The 19,875-nt window shown below is 45.5% G+C and overlaps 2 protein-coding genes across 2 annotated transcripts; one reads left to right on the forward strand and one right to left on the reverse strand.

Moving 5' to 3' along the window:
• The first annotated feature begins 11,304 nt into the window (after positions 1-11,304).
• On the forward strand, positions 11,305-14,112 carry LOC125534348. The gene is made up of 2 exons (XM_048697600.1): positions 11,305-11,404; positions 11,945-14,112. Exon 2 carries the CDS (start codon positions 11,958-11,960, stop codon positions 13,917-13,919), a length of 1,962 nt encoding a protein of 653 aa, XP_048553557.1. The 5' UTR covers positions 11,305-11,404; positions 11,945-11,957; the 3' UTR covers positions 13,920-14,112.
• A 1,491-nt stretch (positions 14,113-15,603) lies between these two features.
• Positions 15,604-19,061, reverse strand: LOC125540117 (microtubule-associated protein RP/EB family member 1A-like). Its single transcript, XM_048703707.1, has 8 exons — positions 18,818-19,061; positions 18,573-18,641; positions 18,388-18,474; positions 17,585-17,691; positions 17,352-17,500; positions 17,047-17,123; positions 16,651-16,764; positions 15,604-15,976 (listed from the first exon to the last, which is right to left on the reverse strand). Exons 1-8 carry the CDS (start codon positions 18,935-18,937, stop codon positions 15,860-15,862), a joined length of 840 nt encoding a protein of 279 aa, XP_048559664.1. The 5' UTR covers positions 18,938-19,061; the 3' UTR covers positions 15,604-15,859.
• Positions 19,062-19,875: the final 814 nt, after the last annotated feature.

Genomic DNA, 19,875 nt, shown 5'->3' on the forward strand with positions numbered 1-19,875 from the left:
GGTCATTCAAGTTTTAGTACCCCTTCTCGTAAAATCCATCTTAGGAAAATTTTGCATGTTCCTAATGCCGACAAAAGTCTTCTCTCTGTCCATAGAATTGCTCTTGATAATCATGTCTTCCTTGAATTTCACCCTTATTTCTTTTTGATCAAGGATCAGGCGACGAAGAACATTCTCTACCAAGGTAAATGCGTTCGTGGGCTCTAACCGTTGATTCCGGAGCTTAGGAGACTGAATAAACAGGCTTGTGGTGCTATCAAGCTTTCGTCCACACGATGGCATGATCGTCTAGGACATGCTTCTTTTTCTCTAGTTGAAAAATTACTTAGAAAGAATAAGCTCTCGTTTGTTGGTGAGCGCAATATTGAAACTATTTGTGATTCCTGTCAACGAGTTAAGAGTCATCAGCTACCCTATCCTATATCCACTAGCGTGTCTACCAAACCACTACAATTAATTTTTTTCAAATGTTTGGGGTCCTACCCCCAACTTAGTCGGTAGACATACGTACTATGTGAGATTCGTTGATGACTATAATAAATTTTGCTGGATTTATCTGCTTAAGAAAAGATCTGATGTCTTTCAAGTTTTTAAAAACTTCCAAGCACTCCCTGAACGCAAGTTTGACAGCAAGATACTTGCTGTCCAATCAGACTGGGGCAGAGAGTATGAGAAATTAAACTCTTTCTTTCAAACTCTCGGCATCTCTCACCATGTGTCGTGTCCCCACACTCACCAACAAAACGGTTCTGCTGAACGCAAGCACAGGCACATTGTTGAGGTCGGTTTAGCTCTCTTAGCTGGCGCCTCCATGCCTCTCAAATTCTGGGATGAAGCTTTTCTCACTGCCGTTCACATCATTAACATGCTTCCTAGTCGTGTTATCAATAATGAAACTCCAGTAGAATGGCTACTCCACACCAAACCTAACTACACGTCTCTTCGTGTTTTTGGGTGTGCATGTTGGCCAAATCTTCGTCCATATAATCAACGCAAACTTATGTTTCGGTCAAAGCAATGTGTGTTTCTTGGGTATAGCGCTCAACACAAAGGTGTAAAATGCCTCGATGTGTCTACGGGGCGAGTCTATATCTCCCGTGATGTTGTTTTTGACGAAACCAAGTTTCCTTTCGTTGATCTTCATCCCAACGCCGGTGCCTTACTTTGCAAAGAAATTCTTCTCTTGCCATCTTACCTCACCGGCCTTGATCATGGGGGAAATACTTGTGATGATTCAATGCTGACTAACACTCCTAATGGTGCAAACGAGTTCTCTGGTGATGTTGCAGGAACAAACAGTGACAAAAATGATGAAGAAATTGGCCCTCAAGTGCCATATTTGTTGTGTCCGGAATTGGGGAACAGATCCTCCTTGGGATCGTCGCCGGATCAGCTGCAGTCCAGGAGATACACGTCGGGATCAGCGCTGGCAAATGCGCCAGACCTGCCAGCAGCGGAATCTGCCGCTCGTGCGGGTTCCCGCGGCTCCACGCCTGCCACGGGCCAGCCCTCGGGTGGCGGCAGCCCCGCACCGGCTCCGCGCCAATCGCCAGATGCCACGCGGCGACGTCCTGGTGGCTTGGGAGGTGCGCGCTTCCCTGACCAACCGCACTACTACAAGCGGCGCCCCCAGGCGCGGCCGACCGGCGCAGGATCCAGCGCTGACCCACCCAGCCAGGAGGGCGCGGGCTTCAGTGCTGATCCGTGTGGCCCCGCGCAATCATGGGCTCGCGATGAGCCTGTCGGTGAGCTGGGATCTTCTGCGGCAGCTACAACCTCGCCATCAAGTGTTGAAGCCACAGAGGATCCGGTGCGGGTGCCTGGTGAATCTGCCTCGGGATCGCCTGCACCAGGAACTCCTGTGCGCGGCTCCTCTCGGCGTGGCGGCTTCTCCCGTGGATCCGGATCCTCTGCGCCGGCTGACTCTGCGATGCAGTCTCGGCGGCTCACACGGTTGCGAAAAGGTGTAACTCAACCCCTCAATTATAAAAATATAAGCAAATATGGCCTGGTTTTCTCTACGGATGAACATGTTGAACCGAGAACTTTGGATGAGGCATTCAGAGATGAAAAGTGGAGAAAAGCAATGATGGAAGAATATGTGGCACTAAAGAAAAATAAAACATGGCATTTGGTTCCCCCACGGCAAGGTAAAAATCTTATAGATTGCAAGTGGGTGTTCAGAGTTAAGAGAAAATCTGATGGAACTGTTGATAGATACAAGGCTAGGCTTGTTGAAAAAGGGTTTAAACAGAGATATGGTATTGATTATGAGGATACATTCAGTCCAGTTGTAAAAGCTGCCACCATTCACCTTATTCTGTCTATTGTTGTTTCTAGGGGATGGAGTCTCAGACAGCTAGATGTACAGAACGCGTTCCTCCATGGTGTTCTGGAAGAAGAGGTGTATATGAAACAACCTCCTGGGTTTGAGAGCAAGTATAATCCCTCATTTGTGTGCAAACTTTATAAAGCACTCTATGGATTGAAGCAAGCCCCAAGGGCGTGGTACTCACGTCATAGTCACAAGATGCAATCACTTGGTTTTGTCCCTTCCAAGTCAGATACCTCATTGTTCATTTACAATAAGCTCAATACATGTATATTTGTTCTAATCTATGTTGATGATATTATTGTTACAAGTTCATCTAGTGAGGCCATTGCATCATTGTTGAAGGATTTAAGTGCAGAATTTGCTCTCAAGGATCTTGGAGATTTGCATTTTTTCCTTGGGATTGAAGTAAAGAAACACAAGGATGGATTTCATCTCTCTCAAGAGAAATATGCAACTGATTTGGTAAGAAAGGCAGGACTGCAAGGTTGTAAACCCTCCTTCACTCCATTATCCATCTCAGAAAAACTATCTCTCACAGAAGGGCAACTCTTGAATCAAGAGGACAGTACAAAGTACAGGAGTTTAATAGGTGCACTACAGTACTTGACTCTAACAAGGCCTGATATCTCCTTTGCTGTCAACAAGGTATGTCGGTTTTTGCATGCTCCTACCACTGTGCATTGGACTGTTGCGAAACGCATCGTCAGATATGTCAAACATACTTTGAGCATTGGTCTTAGTTTCAGCAAGTCATCCTCAACTCTTGTTAGTGCTTTCTCTGATTCTGATTGGGCAGGTTGTCTGGATGACAGGCGCTCTACTGGTGGATTTGCAATATTTTTTGGACCGAACTTGATTTCGTGGTGTGCAAGGAAACAGGCCACAGTGTCTCGGTCTAGCACAGAGGCAGAGTATAAGGCATTAGCAAATGCCACAGCTGAAATCATATGGGTTCAATCAATGTTAAAAGAACTTGGTATACGAAGTTCTCAAGCTCCATGTTTGTGGTGTGATAATCTTGGTGCCACCTACTTATCTGCAAATCTAGTCTTTCATGCCAGAACAAAGCACATAGAGATAGATTTTCACTTTGTCAGAGAAAGAGTTCCACGGAAACAGCTTGATATTCGGTTCATTCATTCCAGAGATCAAGTTGTAGATGGGTTTACTAAAGCCTTGCCTATCAGAAGCTTTGAAGAATTTAAGCATAATCTCAACCTGATGAAATTGTGATTAAGGGGGGTGTCAAACATCATTATATGCGGTACATATGTGTGTCACGAGATATATGTTCGGTACATATTAGAGATAAGGTTAGGAGGTAGTTTGTATGAGATATTCTTGTAACCATCTCCTCCTTTCTTCTCTCTCAAGATGTATCTTAGATTCTCCCTTATCTCTCTCTCAAACCGCATGTGTAAAGCCATCTAGGGTTTTGGCTCCCCTACTATATAACATGGACACGTCGCCCTTGACAAGAGTAAGACGTTTACCGCTCGCACATATCCTACTCGAACACAATGACCAGACTCCTAACCGGACACATATGGCCAACTCCAATGCTACTACAACATGTAGAGCTAGCTCATGCAATGTCAAACACCACGTAGACTCCCTGTTAAATACTAATCAAGATTACTCTAACACATACATGACATTGACTCCGGCTCCTCCTAGCCAGTTCCACGCCTAAGTAGTTCCAAGGAGGATAACCCCATCTGCTTCTCCATCCCTAGTCCCGACACCCCCGACCCCGAGCAAGCTGATGCCTTGTACGTTATGAAGCAGTTCCCTGTGAGTCACAATCCCTCCAACTTCGAGGTCCTCAAGTACAGTGACCCTTCCAGTTGCCAGAAGGTGGAAGGCTGGAATTGGCACCGGCTCCCACCACCGATGGCCTGTGTCGACACTTCCATGGTGAAGTGCCATGCGCTGCTCCACATCGACGGCGATCCGATTTTTCTTGTCTCGCCTCCCGAAAGAAGTAAGGCCAACTCCACCGTGCGACCTCAAACGGATGTCCGTTTTGTCCGGATTCTGTTCGTTTGGGTAGGGATTTGGGTCGTGTTCGGGCGTGTCCTGGGATGCGGTGGCCGTGCGCCCAGCGCGCGGACGCATCCTGGCCGCATCCTGTTCACGTATTATTTCTTTGCAAGTTCTTAACTTTATTTCATCATTCATTTTTGGTACATGAAAAATACATCATCACATTTTGACTAGTAAAGTAAGACCAAAGAAAACAAGAACCACAAGAATACATTTTAGAAGATACCCAATTTCCATAACTGCTCCCTTGAGTTGGGTTAGGGCCTTCTCGATGCACTCGTTGTTGATCTGTGAAGGAGGAGGCTCGATCTGGCATCCTCCTTTCTTCTTCAAGCCAGAAGTCGATGTTGCTTCCTCCTCACACCTAGTCTCGTGTCTAGCCTCTAATCTAGCAACAAGTGCACTTCTCTCATTTACAGCCTCTATGCTAGCTAAAAGTGCACGAACATGTACTAAATTTCGCTCTATCAATATATCGATGTACTCTTCTTCCCAATACCAAAACTTGCATCCATTCTACACAACAAAATTTGAAGTTAGCACAACTAGTCAAATCTAGAGCACAAACCGAAGCTAAAAAAGCGCATACCCCATCGTTTAAGTACTTGATGAACACCCATCCGGGATGTTCCGGCGTTGTAGACACGCGGCGCACGACTATCCTTGGGCAGTGGTCGCACTTAATGAGTGGCAACGGTGCGCCGTCGAGCTTTTGGGTAAGCACCGAGCCCGGCCGGCCGCCATTCGTGTATCTATCGGCGGACCATCGACGGTGCAGATCCGAGCGGCTAGAGGAGGAGCCACTGCCTGCATGTGGCCTTGCGGCCCTGCCAGGGCCTTCCGGCGAGGTGCCCGGCCAGTCCATGGCGCGGCCCGGCCTCCCACAGCCGGCCGAGCTCAAGACCGACCGGATCCGCCCCAAAACCGGCTGGCGGGTGCGCAAACCAGGTGGCCGTGGTTGGGTAGCTCGGCGGCGCTGAGGGGAAGGGGTTGGGCGAGCTCGCGTCCGAACTGCACGGCTGCAATGGCAGCGGCGGCGGCGGCGTGGGGAAGAGTGAAGGGGGTGCGGCCGGAGGGAGGGAGGGGGCAGATAGAAAAAGGCCTGTGTTGTGGCACCGACGGGCGGGACAGGGGAGGACACGCGCAGACGACCCGCGCGTCCGTGTGGTGTCCATTTCACCCCAAAAGCGACGCAAACTTGGGCCGCGGATGGGTCCAAAGCGAACACAAAGCGGACAAAAGTCCGTTTGCGGCCGCGCGCTGGGCCGTCTCGTTTGTCCTTTTTACCCTAAACGGATGGGGACGAATAGAATAGGATCGCGCGGTGGAGTTGGCCTGACATCGACAGCCACTGCTTCAACACGGTCACCCGCGAGTGGTTTAAGGCCGGCCGCTGGACGCTGCCCTTCTTCAACCGTGCCGAGCATGTGCCGGAGCTCGACAACCTTTGGTTCGGCATCTGCAAGTATACCCCCAACCAGTTTTGTGCAATGGACTTGTCGTCTATTCACCCGGACGAGCCTCCGTCTTTGTTGTACATTTGGCTAGACCTCGATCTGCCTGAGGACTGGGTGTTGCTGGACTGCGGCTTTGTCTACTTGGGAGCCGGGAGGTTTTGCATCACCAAAATCTTCGAGTTTAGATTTCACGAAGACACGGGCCACCCGACTGAGATGGGTGTTGTGATCTCTGGTGTGGAGGTGGTGCACGGCAAAAACACACTGCAGATGGTCAAACACAGGTCCAAGTTCTACAACTTCGTCACGGATTCCATCGCGCGTGTCTTCTAATTAACGTGAAATTATTAGAGAGAAAGGTCCACTTCCTTCCCCCGTTCTCCACTCTCCGCCGACTCACTCAAGCCACATCTGAGCGCCCCTTCTTCAGTTTGCATCTTGGACCAAACCCTCCAGCGCGGATGCCAAGTCACGGCCAGCTCTCACCACGACACCCCTCGTCTTCCGGTCGATGTGGGTCTTCTCTCCAAGTTGATTAACACTTCACCAAAATATATATTGGGTTCTTGGATTAGTTAACCAGCGACGTCTCTCAGTTGGTTAATTAGCTTTTCAACACGATTGATTGCTTCCTCTGTGGTGATGTTGTGCAGAATGGAATTCATCAGATTGTTTTGCGAAGAGAGAGTTGGGTTCTTCAATTTCTTCAACTCAAACCAAAAGCATGGATGATTTGAATATTTAGCTCAACCCTTGTAGTGCTTGTACACAAATGATTTTTGTTGGTAGCAATATGCTTGGGTTAGATTTGCATAAATTATTGCTCATGCTTGTAAAAAGAACCATCAGTGGAATATTTAGAGTGCTTGTACACAAATGGTTTTTGTTGGGAACAATATGCTTGGGTTAGATTTGCAGAAATTGTCGGTCATGCTTGTATAAAGAAATTATTTTTTGTGCTTGCTGAAATTCTTTGGTTCTTAATAATTTCAGCATCGTCTTCTCATAAGTTTTGTCAGTTACAGTAGGAGCAGCAGTTCATATTATTCTAAAACATTCTCTAAATAGTGCACGAATAATTAAGATGGGTGTATTCATGCTCCATCTGGAACGAAAACTGATATTGAACGTGTAAAATGTTGTCTTGCAAGCACTGATCCAGTCGTTTTTGAAATAAACCACAACTATCATGCACCCTCTCAGCAAAATCACAAGAAAAAGCACAATCTCGTGTACTGTTCATGCCCATTATAAGATGGCCAAAATGTTGGCTAGTAGTGTATATGCATTGCTCCACATGTCTCTTTTTTATTGTAGTACAGATTGTGCGATAGGAACACCATTGTTTTTGTTATTTCTTTACCTTCTTTCTTTTTTTTCTGCTTCTAAAAAGTTAAAGAACAAATGAGCAGTTTATTTCTCTGAAAGCCCTTCAAAAAGCAAAGAGCGTCAAGGAAACGTACCACACCACCCATTAATACTTGGAAGTGTCTAGGACTCATTTAGATGAGATATAATTTGGTCTCTTTCACCTTAAAACAAAAACAGATACAAAGTAGTACAACATGCCACATCAGCACACACATATCTTATAGTCACATCCAATGGCTATAAAGGTGAATGAGACATAACTAAAACTCAGGTAGATGAGTTCTAGCAAAACCATTAATACTTCCCCCTCACAAGTTTTACGGACGTTCAGTTGCTCTCGATTATTGGGCCAGGTATTGTTCGGTTTTCCTTTAGAAAATGTGATAATTTATAAACTCCATGATAATTTATAAAATCCATGAAATTTGTTTCCCAGTTCGTGTACTTTTCAAAATCCATGAACATTTTTCAAATTCATGAATATTTTTTCAAATTCATGAACTTTTTTCAAATTTGTGCACATTTCTAAAATTCTTGAACTACTTTCAAATTCGCAGTTTTCTAAAACCCAGGAACTAATTTCAAATTTGCTATCATTTTAAAAATTCATGATTTTTCATCCAATTATTGGATTGTTCTAAATTTGAGACCATTCTAATTCATGAGATTTTTTAAATTTTCTTTTTCTAATGTGTGAACCTTTTCAGTTTTTCTGAATGCAAAAATTTGTTTCATCTTTAAAAATTGGATTGTTTTTTTTTCTTGACCCATTTGTGTATATTTAACGAATTGCTGGCTAGCAAACGATCAAAGCTAATGGGTCTCTGCCCGTGCAGCGACAGCGCGTTCTGGTGCGCATGAAGCGCGGCAAATCCTATTCGGGGTAGATTGGGTCAAGCAATGGGAGATATATCTTCAAAATCACTAATTAAGGAGTATTTGTTGCAAAGATCACTTCAATTTCCCTAGTTGCAACGAGTGACGCACATGCAGCGCGTCATTTGTCGCAACCTAGAAGTTTTCCCTTTTTCCGTAGATCCGTTTATTTAAAACATTTTATCCCTCAAACCGTGCGTCCAAATCTTGAACCGCTTTCACCGTTGGATTCCTCGCGTCAAGATCTTCAAAACTAGATCCCATATTGATAGGTTTTGACGAACTATTTTTTCACGAAAAAAGTCGGACGAAAAAACCAAACTGGGAGCACGGATTTTTTCCCTTTCCGAAAGAGGCATGCCCGTGCCTCTCACGAAATCACAACCGTGCCTCTCGCGGAAGCAAAACTGGGACTCTCACAGAAGGAAAAAAAAGGAAACGTGTTTTTTTTCGTTTCCGAGGAGGCACGGTCGTGACTCTCATGAAAGCACAACCGTGACTCTTGCGGAAGCAAAACCGTGACTCTCGTGAAAGAAAAAAAATAAAAACACATGTTTTTCCCTTTTCGAGAGGCACGGCCGTGACTCTCGCGAAAGCATAACCATACCTCTCGCGGAAGTAAAACCGTGACTCTCGCGAAAGAAAAATAAAATAAAAAACGCGTTCTTTTTTTTCGTTTCCGAGAGACACGACCGTGACTCTCGCGAAAGCACGCCCGTGCCTCTCACGAAGCAAAACCGTGACTCTCGCGAAAGAAAAAAAAAGAAACCACGTTTTTTCATTTTCGAGAGGCACGGCCGTGACTCTCGCAAAAGCAAAACCGTGCCTCTCGCGGAAGCAAAACCGTGACTCTCACGAAAGAAAAAAAACACGTTTTTTCGCGCAAAAAAAATCAAAATTTTTTTATTGAAAAGCTAAGGAAGACCGGTGAAAAACCAAAACGTCGAAAAAAAGCCAAAAACGCGTCTGGAAAAATAAAATAACAAAATCTGGCGGCTGAGAGCGCGTCAAGTGGTGCTGATCGTTGCCAGGCTCCCGAAGGAGCGCTCGTTAACTAGTTGCTCTCCTATATCTTGCTTATCGCTTGACGATTTTTCCTCACGTGTTGCTAACTGGGCAGGCCCATTTTCCTTTCTTTTTTTGTTTGATGGTATTTTGATTGAGAGAGCTTCTATAAGACGCTAACTACGGCAAATTGTCGGCAAGACGCACAGGAGCGTCTCCGACTGGGCCAGATTTTTTTTATAAAAACTTGGTCAACATGCATAGCCAGCCCATACAGCAGAGAAAAATCGCAAAAAGAACCGCAGGTGCTACTTGGTAGGATCGAACTCGCGATGTCGGTCTACCAAACCTATGCTGCCAGCCACTATATCGTACGCCTGATAGTGAAAGATATAAGCGCGAAATCATTTTAACAATAACGCGATATTCACTCTAGCGTTGTAGTGTATCGATTATTCAATTGTGATGAACACATTTAGAAAAGCACGAACAAAATTTTAGACAATGTGCACAAAATTTGAACTTTTAAAATAGCTTTTGAATCACAGGAGCAAATTTTGAAAATTTCTGAACAATGTTTGCAAAATAATAATAATAATTGTTTTTAAATTTGAACATATTTTGAAAGATTTCAAATTATAATTTTCATACATGGGGACTTTTTAAAAATTGCGAACAAAATGTTGAAAACAGGAACATTTTTTGAAATTCCTGAATTTTTCTGAAACAACAATATTTTTCTTAAATTTTGATAACAAGAATTTATTCTGAAATTCGTGAACATTTTTGCAATACAAATTGTTTTATGAAATCATGATCAAATTTTGAAAATGAGAATTCTTTTTGAAATCACTGAACATTTTTTTCAAACACAAACATATTTTGAAATCATGAACAAAGTTTGGAAAACATGAACAATTTCTGAAATTGTGAACAAATTTAGAAATCAACAATATTTTCTGGAATCGCTGAACATTTTTTCAAACACGAACATATTTTGAAATCATGAACAAAATTTCGAAAACATGAATAATTTCTGAAATTTTGAACAAATTTAGAAATCAAGAACATTTTTTGAAATTCCTGGACGTTTTTTGAAACACAATTTTTTTAAAAACAATTGTGAACAAAATTTTGAACATGTGAACATTTTTTGAAATTAGGAACAAAAATATTTGAAAATGTCTAACAAAATAAACAGGAAAAAGAAAAAGAAAAACGATAAAAAAGGAAACAGGAACAGGAAAAGAAAAAGAAAGAAACAGATAGAAAAATAGAAAAGAAAAAAAGGAAAATACAATGACCGGTCCAGGAACCTTCTAGAAGGTTCCTAAAACTGATAAAAACTGCTGGGATACCTCTAGAAGATTTCTATAACCGAAAACTTCTAGAGAAGGTACTACAGATGGGCCGGCCCAGTCGCTCGCTCGCTCGCCCTGTCTATGCGATCGCTCGACAATTTGACGCAAAATGCGTCAAATAGGGATTTCCTTTGATCGAGACGGTCGCTCACGGTGTTTCTTTTAGTCATTGTGCTATTAGTTTTGGCTCTATTTTCTTTTTTTGCGTTTCGTTTTTTTTTCTCTTTTTTGTTTTGTTTTGTTCTTTCTCTCGTTTTCCTAGGGTATGTAAGAGGGCTCCATAGTTGTAACATTTTTGCTGAATAAATAACCACAATGGCCAGCCTACAACCCAACACTCAGGCTTACTGGGTAGAAACGGACAATGGCCCAGTTCTTTTGGCCGATTCTTCCGGAATCTTGAGAATCGACCCTCTACCCAGTTTCTTCTAGAATCTTGAACCTATATTTTTTTTACAATCCTAATTAGTTAGGATGTAAACAGTTAGGATTGTAAGTTAAGATTCTGGGAGAAGTTGGAGGGAGACCCGATTCTCAAGATTCTGGGAGATTCGGCTAAAAGAATAGGACCTATGTGTCCCACAAAATCACACAATCCAGCGTGGCAGGTCCCACGAGCCAGCCAAACAGATCTCCAAATGGCCTGAACGGCCAGCTGGATTGCCGGGCATAAACTTGGAGCAGATTATTGTCAGCTTCACCTAGCCTGAGTGGATACTTTACTTCTTCCTTTCGCAATAAAATAGAGAATAAATTACTTTTGCCTTTGCTTGCTGGTTGTGCCCGGTATCAGATGATCAACTTGAGCCCTTAGTCTTCTCCTAGTGGGAGGCCACGCACCAGGTTCTGCCCTCGATGTCCTGCTATATACATGCTCCACTTGGCTTGTCACTTGTGTTCATATACATCCCCGCCTAATTGCTAGCTCGATCTTCTCTTGTCATCCTATATACGTAAGTCGTCCATATATTTACATTGCTAAATCGCTAGCTCTGGTATTCTCATATTATGTGTACTCCTTCTCAAGGCGTTTCACACTTGCGGCAGTAGATAATTTAGCCAACAATTCCCTTGGTAAGGAAGTATGTTCTTTATGCAAAAATCATCATCACGTTCTAATCATATTGCAAAAAGAAAATTGTAGTTTCCATCCTTAAATTTTTGCCAATATGACTGAACTTTGTTTTCGTGCACATTTTATCCTTTATGAACTATTAATACCAAGTAGGTTTCATCCTTGACTGCGGTTTTGTGATGACATGGCAATTTTGTGATGTTTCAGTTTGAACTGTAAACTGCCATGTTTCAATTTGACATGGTAGATTTTGGGTTTGAGTGAGCCCATCTCGCATGGCTTGAGCTGCGATGGAAAGTTGTAGACACCCTTTTGGTTGTAATATAAGAGTCGTCTTTTACAGAATTGATTGATGTCGGAAAAAACGAAAAGAATCCAACCATGACTTTTAATTGTGCTGATGATGTATCCATGTCAGCTGGGAGAAACCGATGGCAGGAGGAGCGCTTATTTTGGCGTCTGCATGGAAACAATGGGGTCTCCAAGCACTGGTGATGCTCAGCTTCACACTCCAGGTGACGCTCCTCATCTTGGCGGAGTTTCGCCGGCTCATGGACTCCGGCGTACTAAGGGCATTTGTGTGGTCGGCGTACATGCTAGCCGACGCGACAGCGATCTACGTGCTCGGTCATCTATCCGTCACTAGCAGGTCACCGGAACATGAGCTGATGGCGTTCTGGGCTGCGTTCCTGCTTCTGCACCTTGGTGGGCAGGACAACATCACCGCCTACACTATTGAGGACAACCGGCTATGGTTGCGCCACCTGCAGACGTTGGCCGTGCAGGTCGCGGCAGCCGCCTACGTCCTCTACGAATCCCCTATAGTCGGTGGTAGATCGTCGTCCTTGATTCGGCCGGCAGCCATCCTAATTTTTGTGGTCGGTCTTGTCAAATACGGGGAGAGGGTGTGGGCGCTCAGGTGCGCCGGTAGTAGCTCATCAGGCGGCAACTACCGGTCCTTTGACAAGAAGTCACGAGCTACAGCTAGGCCTACTCCAAGCCGTCGGGATAGTGAGGGCTTCCTGCTGAGAGCTCACCTACTGTTGGATGTCGCCAGGGATTTCTTGAATGGGCCGCTGCCTGACGTAGCTGCATACAGTGGCACCTTAGATTTGAGTGGGGAGGAGGTGTACGAGGTGGTGGAGATGCAGCTCTCCCTGATGCATGACGTCCTATACACCAAGACTGAAGTGATGCACACCTGGTATGGCCTCTGCATCCACACAATCGCACCGCTGGGCGCCGCCACGGCGCTGGCGTTGGTGTTGGTGGGTGATCAAGATCATGATGGCGGCCACAAAGCAGACGTCGTCATCACTTACGTCCTGTTGGTCGGGGCCATCGTCCTGGAGGTCACGTCGGCACTAAGGGCGGCATTCTCGAGCTGGACGTGCGCGCTACTGGTGAAGAGGAGCTTCCATGCGCGGGGAGCCAAGGCAAGGAAAACATGGGACTCTCTTGCCAAAGGACTTACATGGATTCGCCGGCTCGTCCACGCTGCGGAGTGGCGGAGGAGGTACTGGTCGGGCTCCATGGGGCAGCACAACCTGATCCGCCTGTGTGCCCGCAGCAGGGTCAGCCGAATCAGCAAAGTCGCAAGGTGGCTGGGACTCGAGGACCAGTGGAACACGCTGGCCTACTCGGGCCCGGCTGTCCCCGTCTCGAAGCGCATCAAGAAACTGGTGGTGGCACGAGTGCTCCAGAGCGACGGCGTCCGGGAGTCGAGCCCGGACCATGTTGTCAACTCGAGAGGACGGGCGGCTCTGAATCGGAGGCCGGGTCTGTACCAAGGCCTCGCCTGGATCGTTCAAGACCTTGAGCTGGAGCGGAGCATCATCGTCTGGCACATGGCCACAGACATCTACCTCGGTTGGCACAAGGAGCAGGGAGGGCAGGACGACGCCGCTCTCGCGGAGGCGGTCGGCACGCTCTCCAACTACATGCTCTTCCTTCTGGCTGAACGTCCCCACATGCTGCCTCCCCCGGCCAGCCGCAATGCATACGTCGACATGTGCTATGGCCTCACAGGTCTTGAGCACGGCCCGAGCCAGGATCTGCTGCGGCGCCACGGGGACGCCCTCAACACTGCCCCCGAGAACCGATTCGCCTATACCACTCGGCTTCCCAACAGCCGTGCTTCCCTGATCTACGATGATCTGCTAACGAGAGGGTCTCAGCTAGGCGCCAAGCTCGTCGGCCTACAGGAACACAGCATCCTGGAGGTGATCGCCCAGGTGTGGGTGGAGATGCTCTGCTTCGCGGGCTACCGATGCAGCGCCGACTCCCATGCCAAGCAGCTCAGCAGCGGCGGCGAGTTCCTCACGGTAGCTGCCCTCCTAGTGCAGTACATCAAAAGACATGGTATAAGCGAATACCCGATGATCATTGGCTAGCAACATCTCCTTTTCACAATTCTTACGTGTGTACGTATTACCAGGTTTTCCAAGAACAGGGAAGAAATTTTGGATAATTATCAATGTGTATGCTATATTACCAAGTATTGTATTTCGATATGTAAGGAATGATAAAAGTTGGATACTGCTTGCATGAAATAAGTGGGAACTGGGAAGGAAGAAATGGACCTGAAAGCAAAGAGATAGTAAGTTTTTTTTTTAATCAAGCAAAGAGATAAGTGACTAGATCTGCTCAGATCTCTACAACTTAGGGCATCTCCAACAAAGGTCATGTCATCGTCGGATAGCAAAAAATGCACCATTTCCTCTTTCACTTGCACGGGGAATAGAATAGCCCAGCTCCTCACAAGTATTTACAATTTTCCGCCAAACATGTTTGATGCTCATCCACAACATGTTGTAATAAATCATGCCATTCCTGAACTTCCAGACACACAACACAGCTGCACTGACCGGGTTAAGCACTAGTAGAATGTTTCTTATTAGCAACCCAGAACAACCACCACCGTAGGGGAGTCACAGCTCAACCACACGCGCTGCTGCCAGCGTCGACGTCTTGACCTTCTTTGCGGGTGTTGAATCTGTTGCCGGTGACCAGCAACCTGTCGCCAGAAGACCAGAACAGGCGTCGGGCTCAGGAACAAGTGCTTCTCGCCAGGTTTACCGCTTCTGGGCAGGGAGGGTGGTTCTTGACCACCAGTATCTTGATGCTTGGGATATCATTAAGAGTAGAGGGCACCAGCTTCAGCAGGTTAACGGTATCCAAGCTCAGCAACCCCTAAGAGTCAGGTTTGCACAAGGCACAGGGCGGCAGAGAATAGCTCTTTCACTTGCACATGGCAGAGAATAGCCTGGTTCTTTTACAGTCTTTAGAATTTTTCTTCCTCGAACCTGTTTGATGCCCATCCAAAGGATGTTGTAATAAATCGTGCCATTCCTGTATTTCTAGACACACCACATCATAGCTGCACTAACTAGGTTAAGCCCTAGAGACTAGATGCTTCATACTAGCCATCCAGAACCTAGCAATAGATTCATAAGAATTGCCTATGAAACCTTAAAATAACAGGCACTGGCCAGATTTCAGTGGGTAGACTCTTGCTCAGAACAAAATAGGCAATCTTTGTTTAGTCGTGTTTCTATTTTTCAAGTGGTCTTCAGTCATAAGTTTGCCCTCCGTCCCAAGTTGAGACACTTATTTTGGGACGGAGGGAGTATTAGCTAAAAGCTAGAGGAGAATGTGTGTCCTGGAGGAACACACAGTTTTCAGACAACATGAATATAAACATGTTGGACCACTCTAAGGATCACTGTAAAATTAAAAAAATGAGAATCACTCTGAAGTTAAGTACAGAGAGCTAGTTGAATAATCCTATACAGAATACTGATCCTTGCTATCAAGCTGGCATCAAAGGAGAAAAGGAATTACTAGTAGCAGAAAAAGAACTAGAGACATCAAAATTCAACGTGGTAAAAAAATTCTGGGTTTGGGGATAGGATGAGAAGCTATCAAAAAGAATTTAAGTAGTAGTACATTTCTTCGCATAAAAAAGGCAGAAAACTTGGGCGCATTGACGCTCATAAAAGATTGGTGATCCTCACCAGCACGAAATGCAGGAAAAGAAGTAAAGAGCTGTCAAAAATAAATGTAGTGACATATCTGTGTGGATTGGGGACAGGATGAGACGTTATCCATTAATATGCATCATAACTAGCCACGTGTTCTTACTTCTTAGAGGAAAAATTGTCTTTTGATAAGCCGTGCCACAACAGAAGACAGTTGCAGGTGACTGGCCATGAGCAGTTCCCCATGCCAAGTGTTATTTTCTACTAATTTACACATTACGAGCTACTCGGTTTAATAGTAGGAGAACCACAAAATTCTCCACCAAAGGTTTTGGCGCTTCCCGTGGCACTTGTCACTCTGCTTCATCTGAGAACATGCCTGGTGACCTGGTGATTATTTCATTAGCCTCGGGTAATGATGAATCCTTTGCATCAGCCGCATAAAGTATCTTCCTTATCCCTTTGGTCATCTGTCAAGAAAAATCTCCAGGTCAATAGTAAAACCAAAATGAATAAAAAAAAACATGAATTGCCATAAACAATATACAGAACTACCAATAAAAAAAGTCACTACAACTCAGGTGAACCAAGTAGTTCATGACCAAAAGTTCAATTTCGATATCAGATGTGAAAAACAAATCAGCCAATAGTTTATCCACATACAGACATGAATCACACGATACCATCTAACTGTTGTCCAAATTATTAGTTTGTTGCTTAAGTTGTGAGAAATACTCTAAAGATCAGCATAGTAGAGGACAATCTTTGGATTGAAGTGCAAATGAATGGTGCAGTACAAGGGAATATGTTGCTTTTGATGAGGAGATACTGTTATGTGGCAATGCGATAACCGCTAGCTGGGTTGGCTAGAGCTTACGGGTGTAAGCTCGCCCACCTGCATTTGATTTGCAGGGAAGCTCATTTCTATCTTACTAACGGACAGTTAAAGGAGGGACTCTCCCCCCTTTAGCTAACCTTATGTGGCATTCATTAGGAATTAACAACCCCACATTGACTTGGGGGTCCCTGAGAAGCTTCTTTGTCAAACTAACTGAAATTCAGACACTAAGGCCCTTGAATGCAGATGAGTACAATAAAATTAAAAAATGCAGACTCTAAGATTTCCAAAAGATATTTGTTTTACCGGTAGATGCTCCAACTCAGGTCTTTGACATAATATCTCGATGTCACGCAACTTTGAGAAGTAGAAGTCTCTTTCTTTCTCAGTGTTGTCCACAGAAACCTTCAGATCTGCAATCTGCAATCCAGTAGAGATATTAACATCACCAACAAGATGAATTTATCATACACAAGAGTATGACTTGCCCAGATTTATAGCTGCCAAAGGTGAACTCTACAAGTTTAACCGGAATAATGATCAGAGGCTAGAAGGTTTTACAGCTATAATAAAATAACTTTAAAACAATATATTTTAGAATAAAACTGGAGTCACATACTCATATAACAGTCTACAGTATAGATACCCAGGTTTTCCCACAGTATAAAAATGAAATAGCACCTTAAGTTACACACTACTTACCTTCTCAGATAACTGTTGAATCTGCTCCATGTAATGCTCTTCGTCAACAGCGTTACAGACTTTTCCGATTGGAGAAGCTGCATCATTGAGTTAGTCATTTAAGTATTTAACGAAGTCACACAAAGCCTCTATGCTATTTCAAATAAAAATGAGCATAAACTGATAACTGATGGCCAGCTTCAGTTAATGCCTTGTGTCGGTCATTTATGAAGGAACATCACCAATTCATTAAGAATAGCTTGGAACAGATCTTATATACTAAAAAAAGAAAATCATATGCAAAAAGAAAGACGTGTGACAAGTACCAAGATCAGTATTAGAATTCAGGGCGCCTCCATCTGCTGAGTTAGCACTAGATAATCTGTTGGCTTGAAGTGATTTGGATGACTTGTTGGGACCCTTGTGGCTGCGTTCTTTGCAACCCTTGGACCTCCTTTCTACAGGATTGTAGTTTCTAAATCAAGAAAATAGTCTTATCAATTCAATAGTTACTGGCAAATTGCAGTTTTTTTGCATTTAACACAACCATGGCACATACTCATTCATGATTCCACCATTCACAGAATCACAATATCTTTTCAGCCATTGCAGAAACTCCAAGTTGTCCAATGGCCGTCCTTTAACAAGTTTGTTTACCTCAATATTCTGCAGAAGCATCCATCCACTAATTAGCACAACGAAGAACTTTATATGCTACAGCTTACCTCATACAAATAAGAACAGATGCTGAAGGACAGAGATGAAGAACCCTTAGCTCAGTTTGCTAAAACACAGGCCATAAAATCGGCAAAACATTCAGAAAGCACAACTCTAAACTTTATATTGTACGGGATCAGAACATGAACAGAACAGTACAAGTTGAATATATATACTTCTTTTGACATGCGACACTAACCATTAAAACAACAACCACCACCACACTATCAAAGCCTTTCATGATATCAAGTGTCAAGTGCTGAACACAGACAGCCACAGAACACCAAACTTTGCCCTGTGATGTGTCGTCACACGCCTACTTCACCCAACCAAACTTTGAAAATTAGCTTTCAATACACATAAACACAGGTCTTAATCTCAACCACATCCATCCTCACTGTGCACAGCAATGAGTATAACTTGAGTACGGCACAGCAAAATTAGTAAGGCATCGAATCATCTATATACCACATGCTGACATCAATCACAGGTATCTATTCCAGATTGAACACACTGAATAAACCGAACTGGTAAACAGACAGGTCACCCTGCTTCCACTCATCCACAAAATGCATGACAAAATGACGAGTAAATCCCTGGATCAAGAAGGCCGCCATATGGCTAGGCCGGGAGAATCACCAGCACCTTGCCTATCCGCAGCTTGTTGAAGACATCCTGGATAATCTTGTAGTTCTGGATCATGTCGTACTCCGTCTTGGCATCGAAATTCACCTGCAAAACACCCCCAAAATGAGCAGAGCATGGCAGCCATCTAAACCACCCAGGCGCAGCATTCCAGAACAGATCAATCGGGTCAGAAGCCCCCTAACCTTGTGCATCGGCACCAACCCAGGGTGAACCATGTCCAGCAGCTGGCACTGCACCGCCCCCGACGCCGCCTGCATCGACACAGACCAACAAAGCCCCCAAATCAGCACCCGCGAAATCCAAACCGAGTCACACCGCACCACCCACGAACTCCCCCCTCCCCACGAGCACAGGACAGTCTAGCACGCGGGGAACGCGGGGAACGGGGACCGGAATGGGGGATCGGAAGGAAGCGTGGGCGACTGACCTCCTCGACCTTGTTGAGGGAGAGCTGCAGCGTGGCATTGACCCAGCTGAGGATCTCGCCCCGCCCCACGAAGTAGGCCTTGTCCATCAGCCCGAAGCTCGCCGCCGCCCCCGCCGCCATCTCCTCCCCCCTCCCTCCCTCCGGCGATCTCTCCACTCTCCCTCGCGGCGGCGGTGGACTGACTGGGTGGGGAGAAAAGCCTGTGACGAAACAACTTTTCGAAACGCCTCCACGCGGAACGGCGAGCGCAGCAAAAACAAAAACAAAACGGCACGCACACGCACAGCTATGCTACGCTATGCTAGCCAGGCGTCCGGTCACCGCCCTGGCGTCACCGCCGGCCCGGGGACACATTTATCGCGTGCTGAATTTGAAACGGCAGGGAGGGTAACGCCGGGGCTGGGGCGGTGAGCGGTGATGGGACACTGAAAAAACGTCTCCACATGGCGGCCTGGGGCCCGGCCGCCTTTACTGGCTCCCGTCCGTCTGCCCGGCGCCCGCATCGATGATGCGCGCCGACAGGTGGGTCCGCGGAGAGTGGGCCAGGTCTGGGTTTGCTCGGGGCCCAGGCCGACGGGCTCTGTGAGGCTGGCTGGTGGGACCTGCGTCTTGCGGGCGTGAATGCGGGTCAATTCTCGCGCGGCTTGCATTGATGCCGGTGGGCCGGGCTGTCGAGCGTGTTATATCTGGGGGCCCGCGTTGGAGTGGGCATGGAGTACCGACCGACTGGGCCGGGGTTCTGCGTCGTGGCGTTCGCGAGGCCGTGGCGATGGAACGTTTCCTCAGGGCTTCTTTCTTTGAATTTTTGTAGGAATTTTGAAGGACTGAAATCCTTGGAAAAATTTACTTTGATTTCTTTTGCTGAAAAGCCTAAGGCATATATTCCCTCCGTCTGGAAATACTTGTCAGATAAATGGATAAAAATAAATGTACCTAGAACTAAAATGCGTTTAGATACATTCATTCCTTCAATAAGTATTTTCGGACGAAAGAAGTATTAAGTATCATGGGTCTTTACAAACACGCATTTACAGAAAAACAACATTACATTGCATTAC

This window comes from Triticum urartu, chromosome 2 (assembly GCF_003073215.2).
Source record: "Triticum urartu cultivar G1812 chromosome 2, Tu2.1, whole genome shotgun sequence".
Lineage (NCBI taxonomy): Eukaryota > Viridiplantae > Streptophyta > Magnoliopsida > Poales > Poaceae > Triticum > Triticum urartu.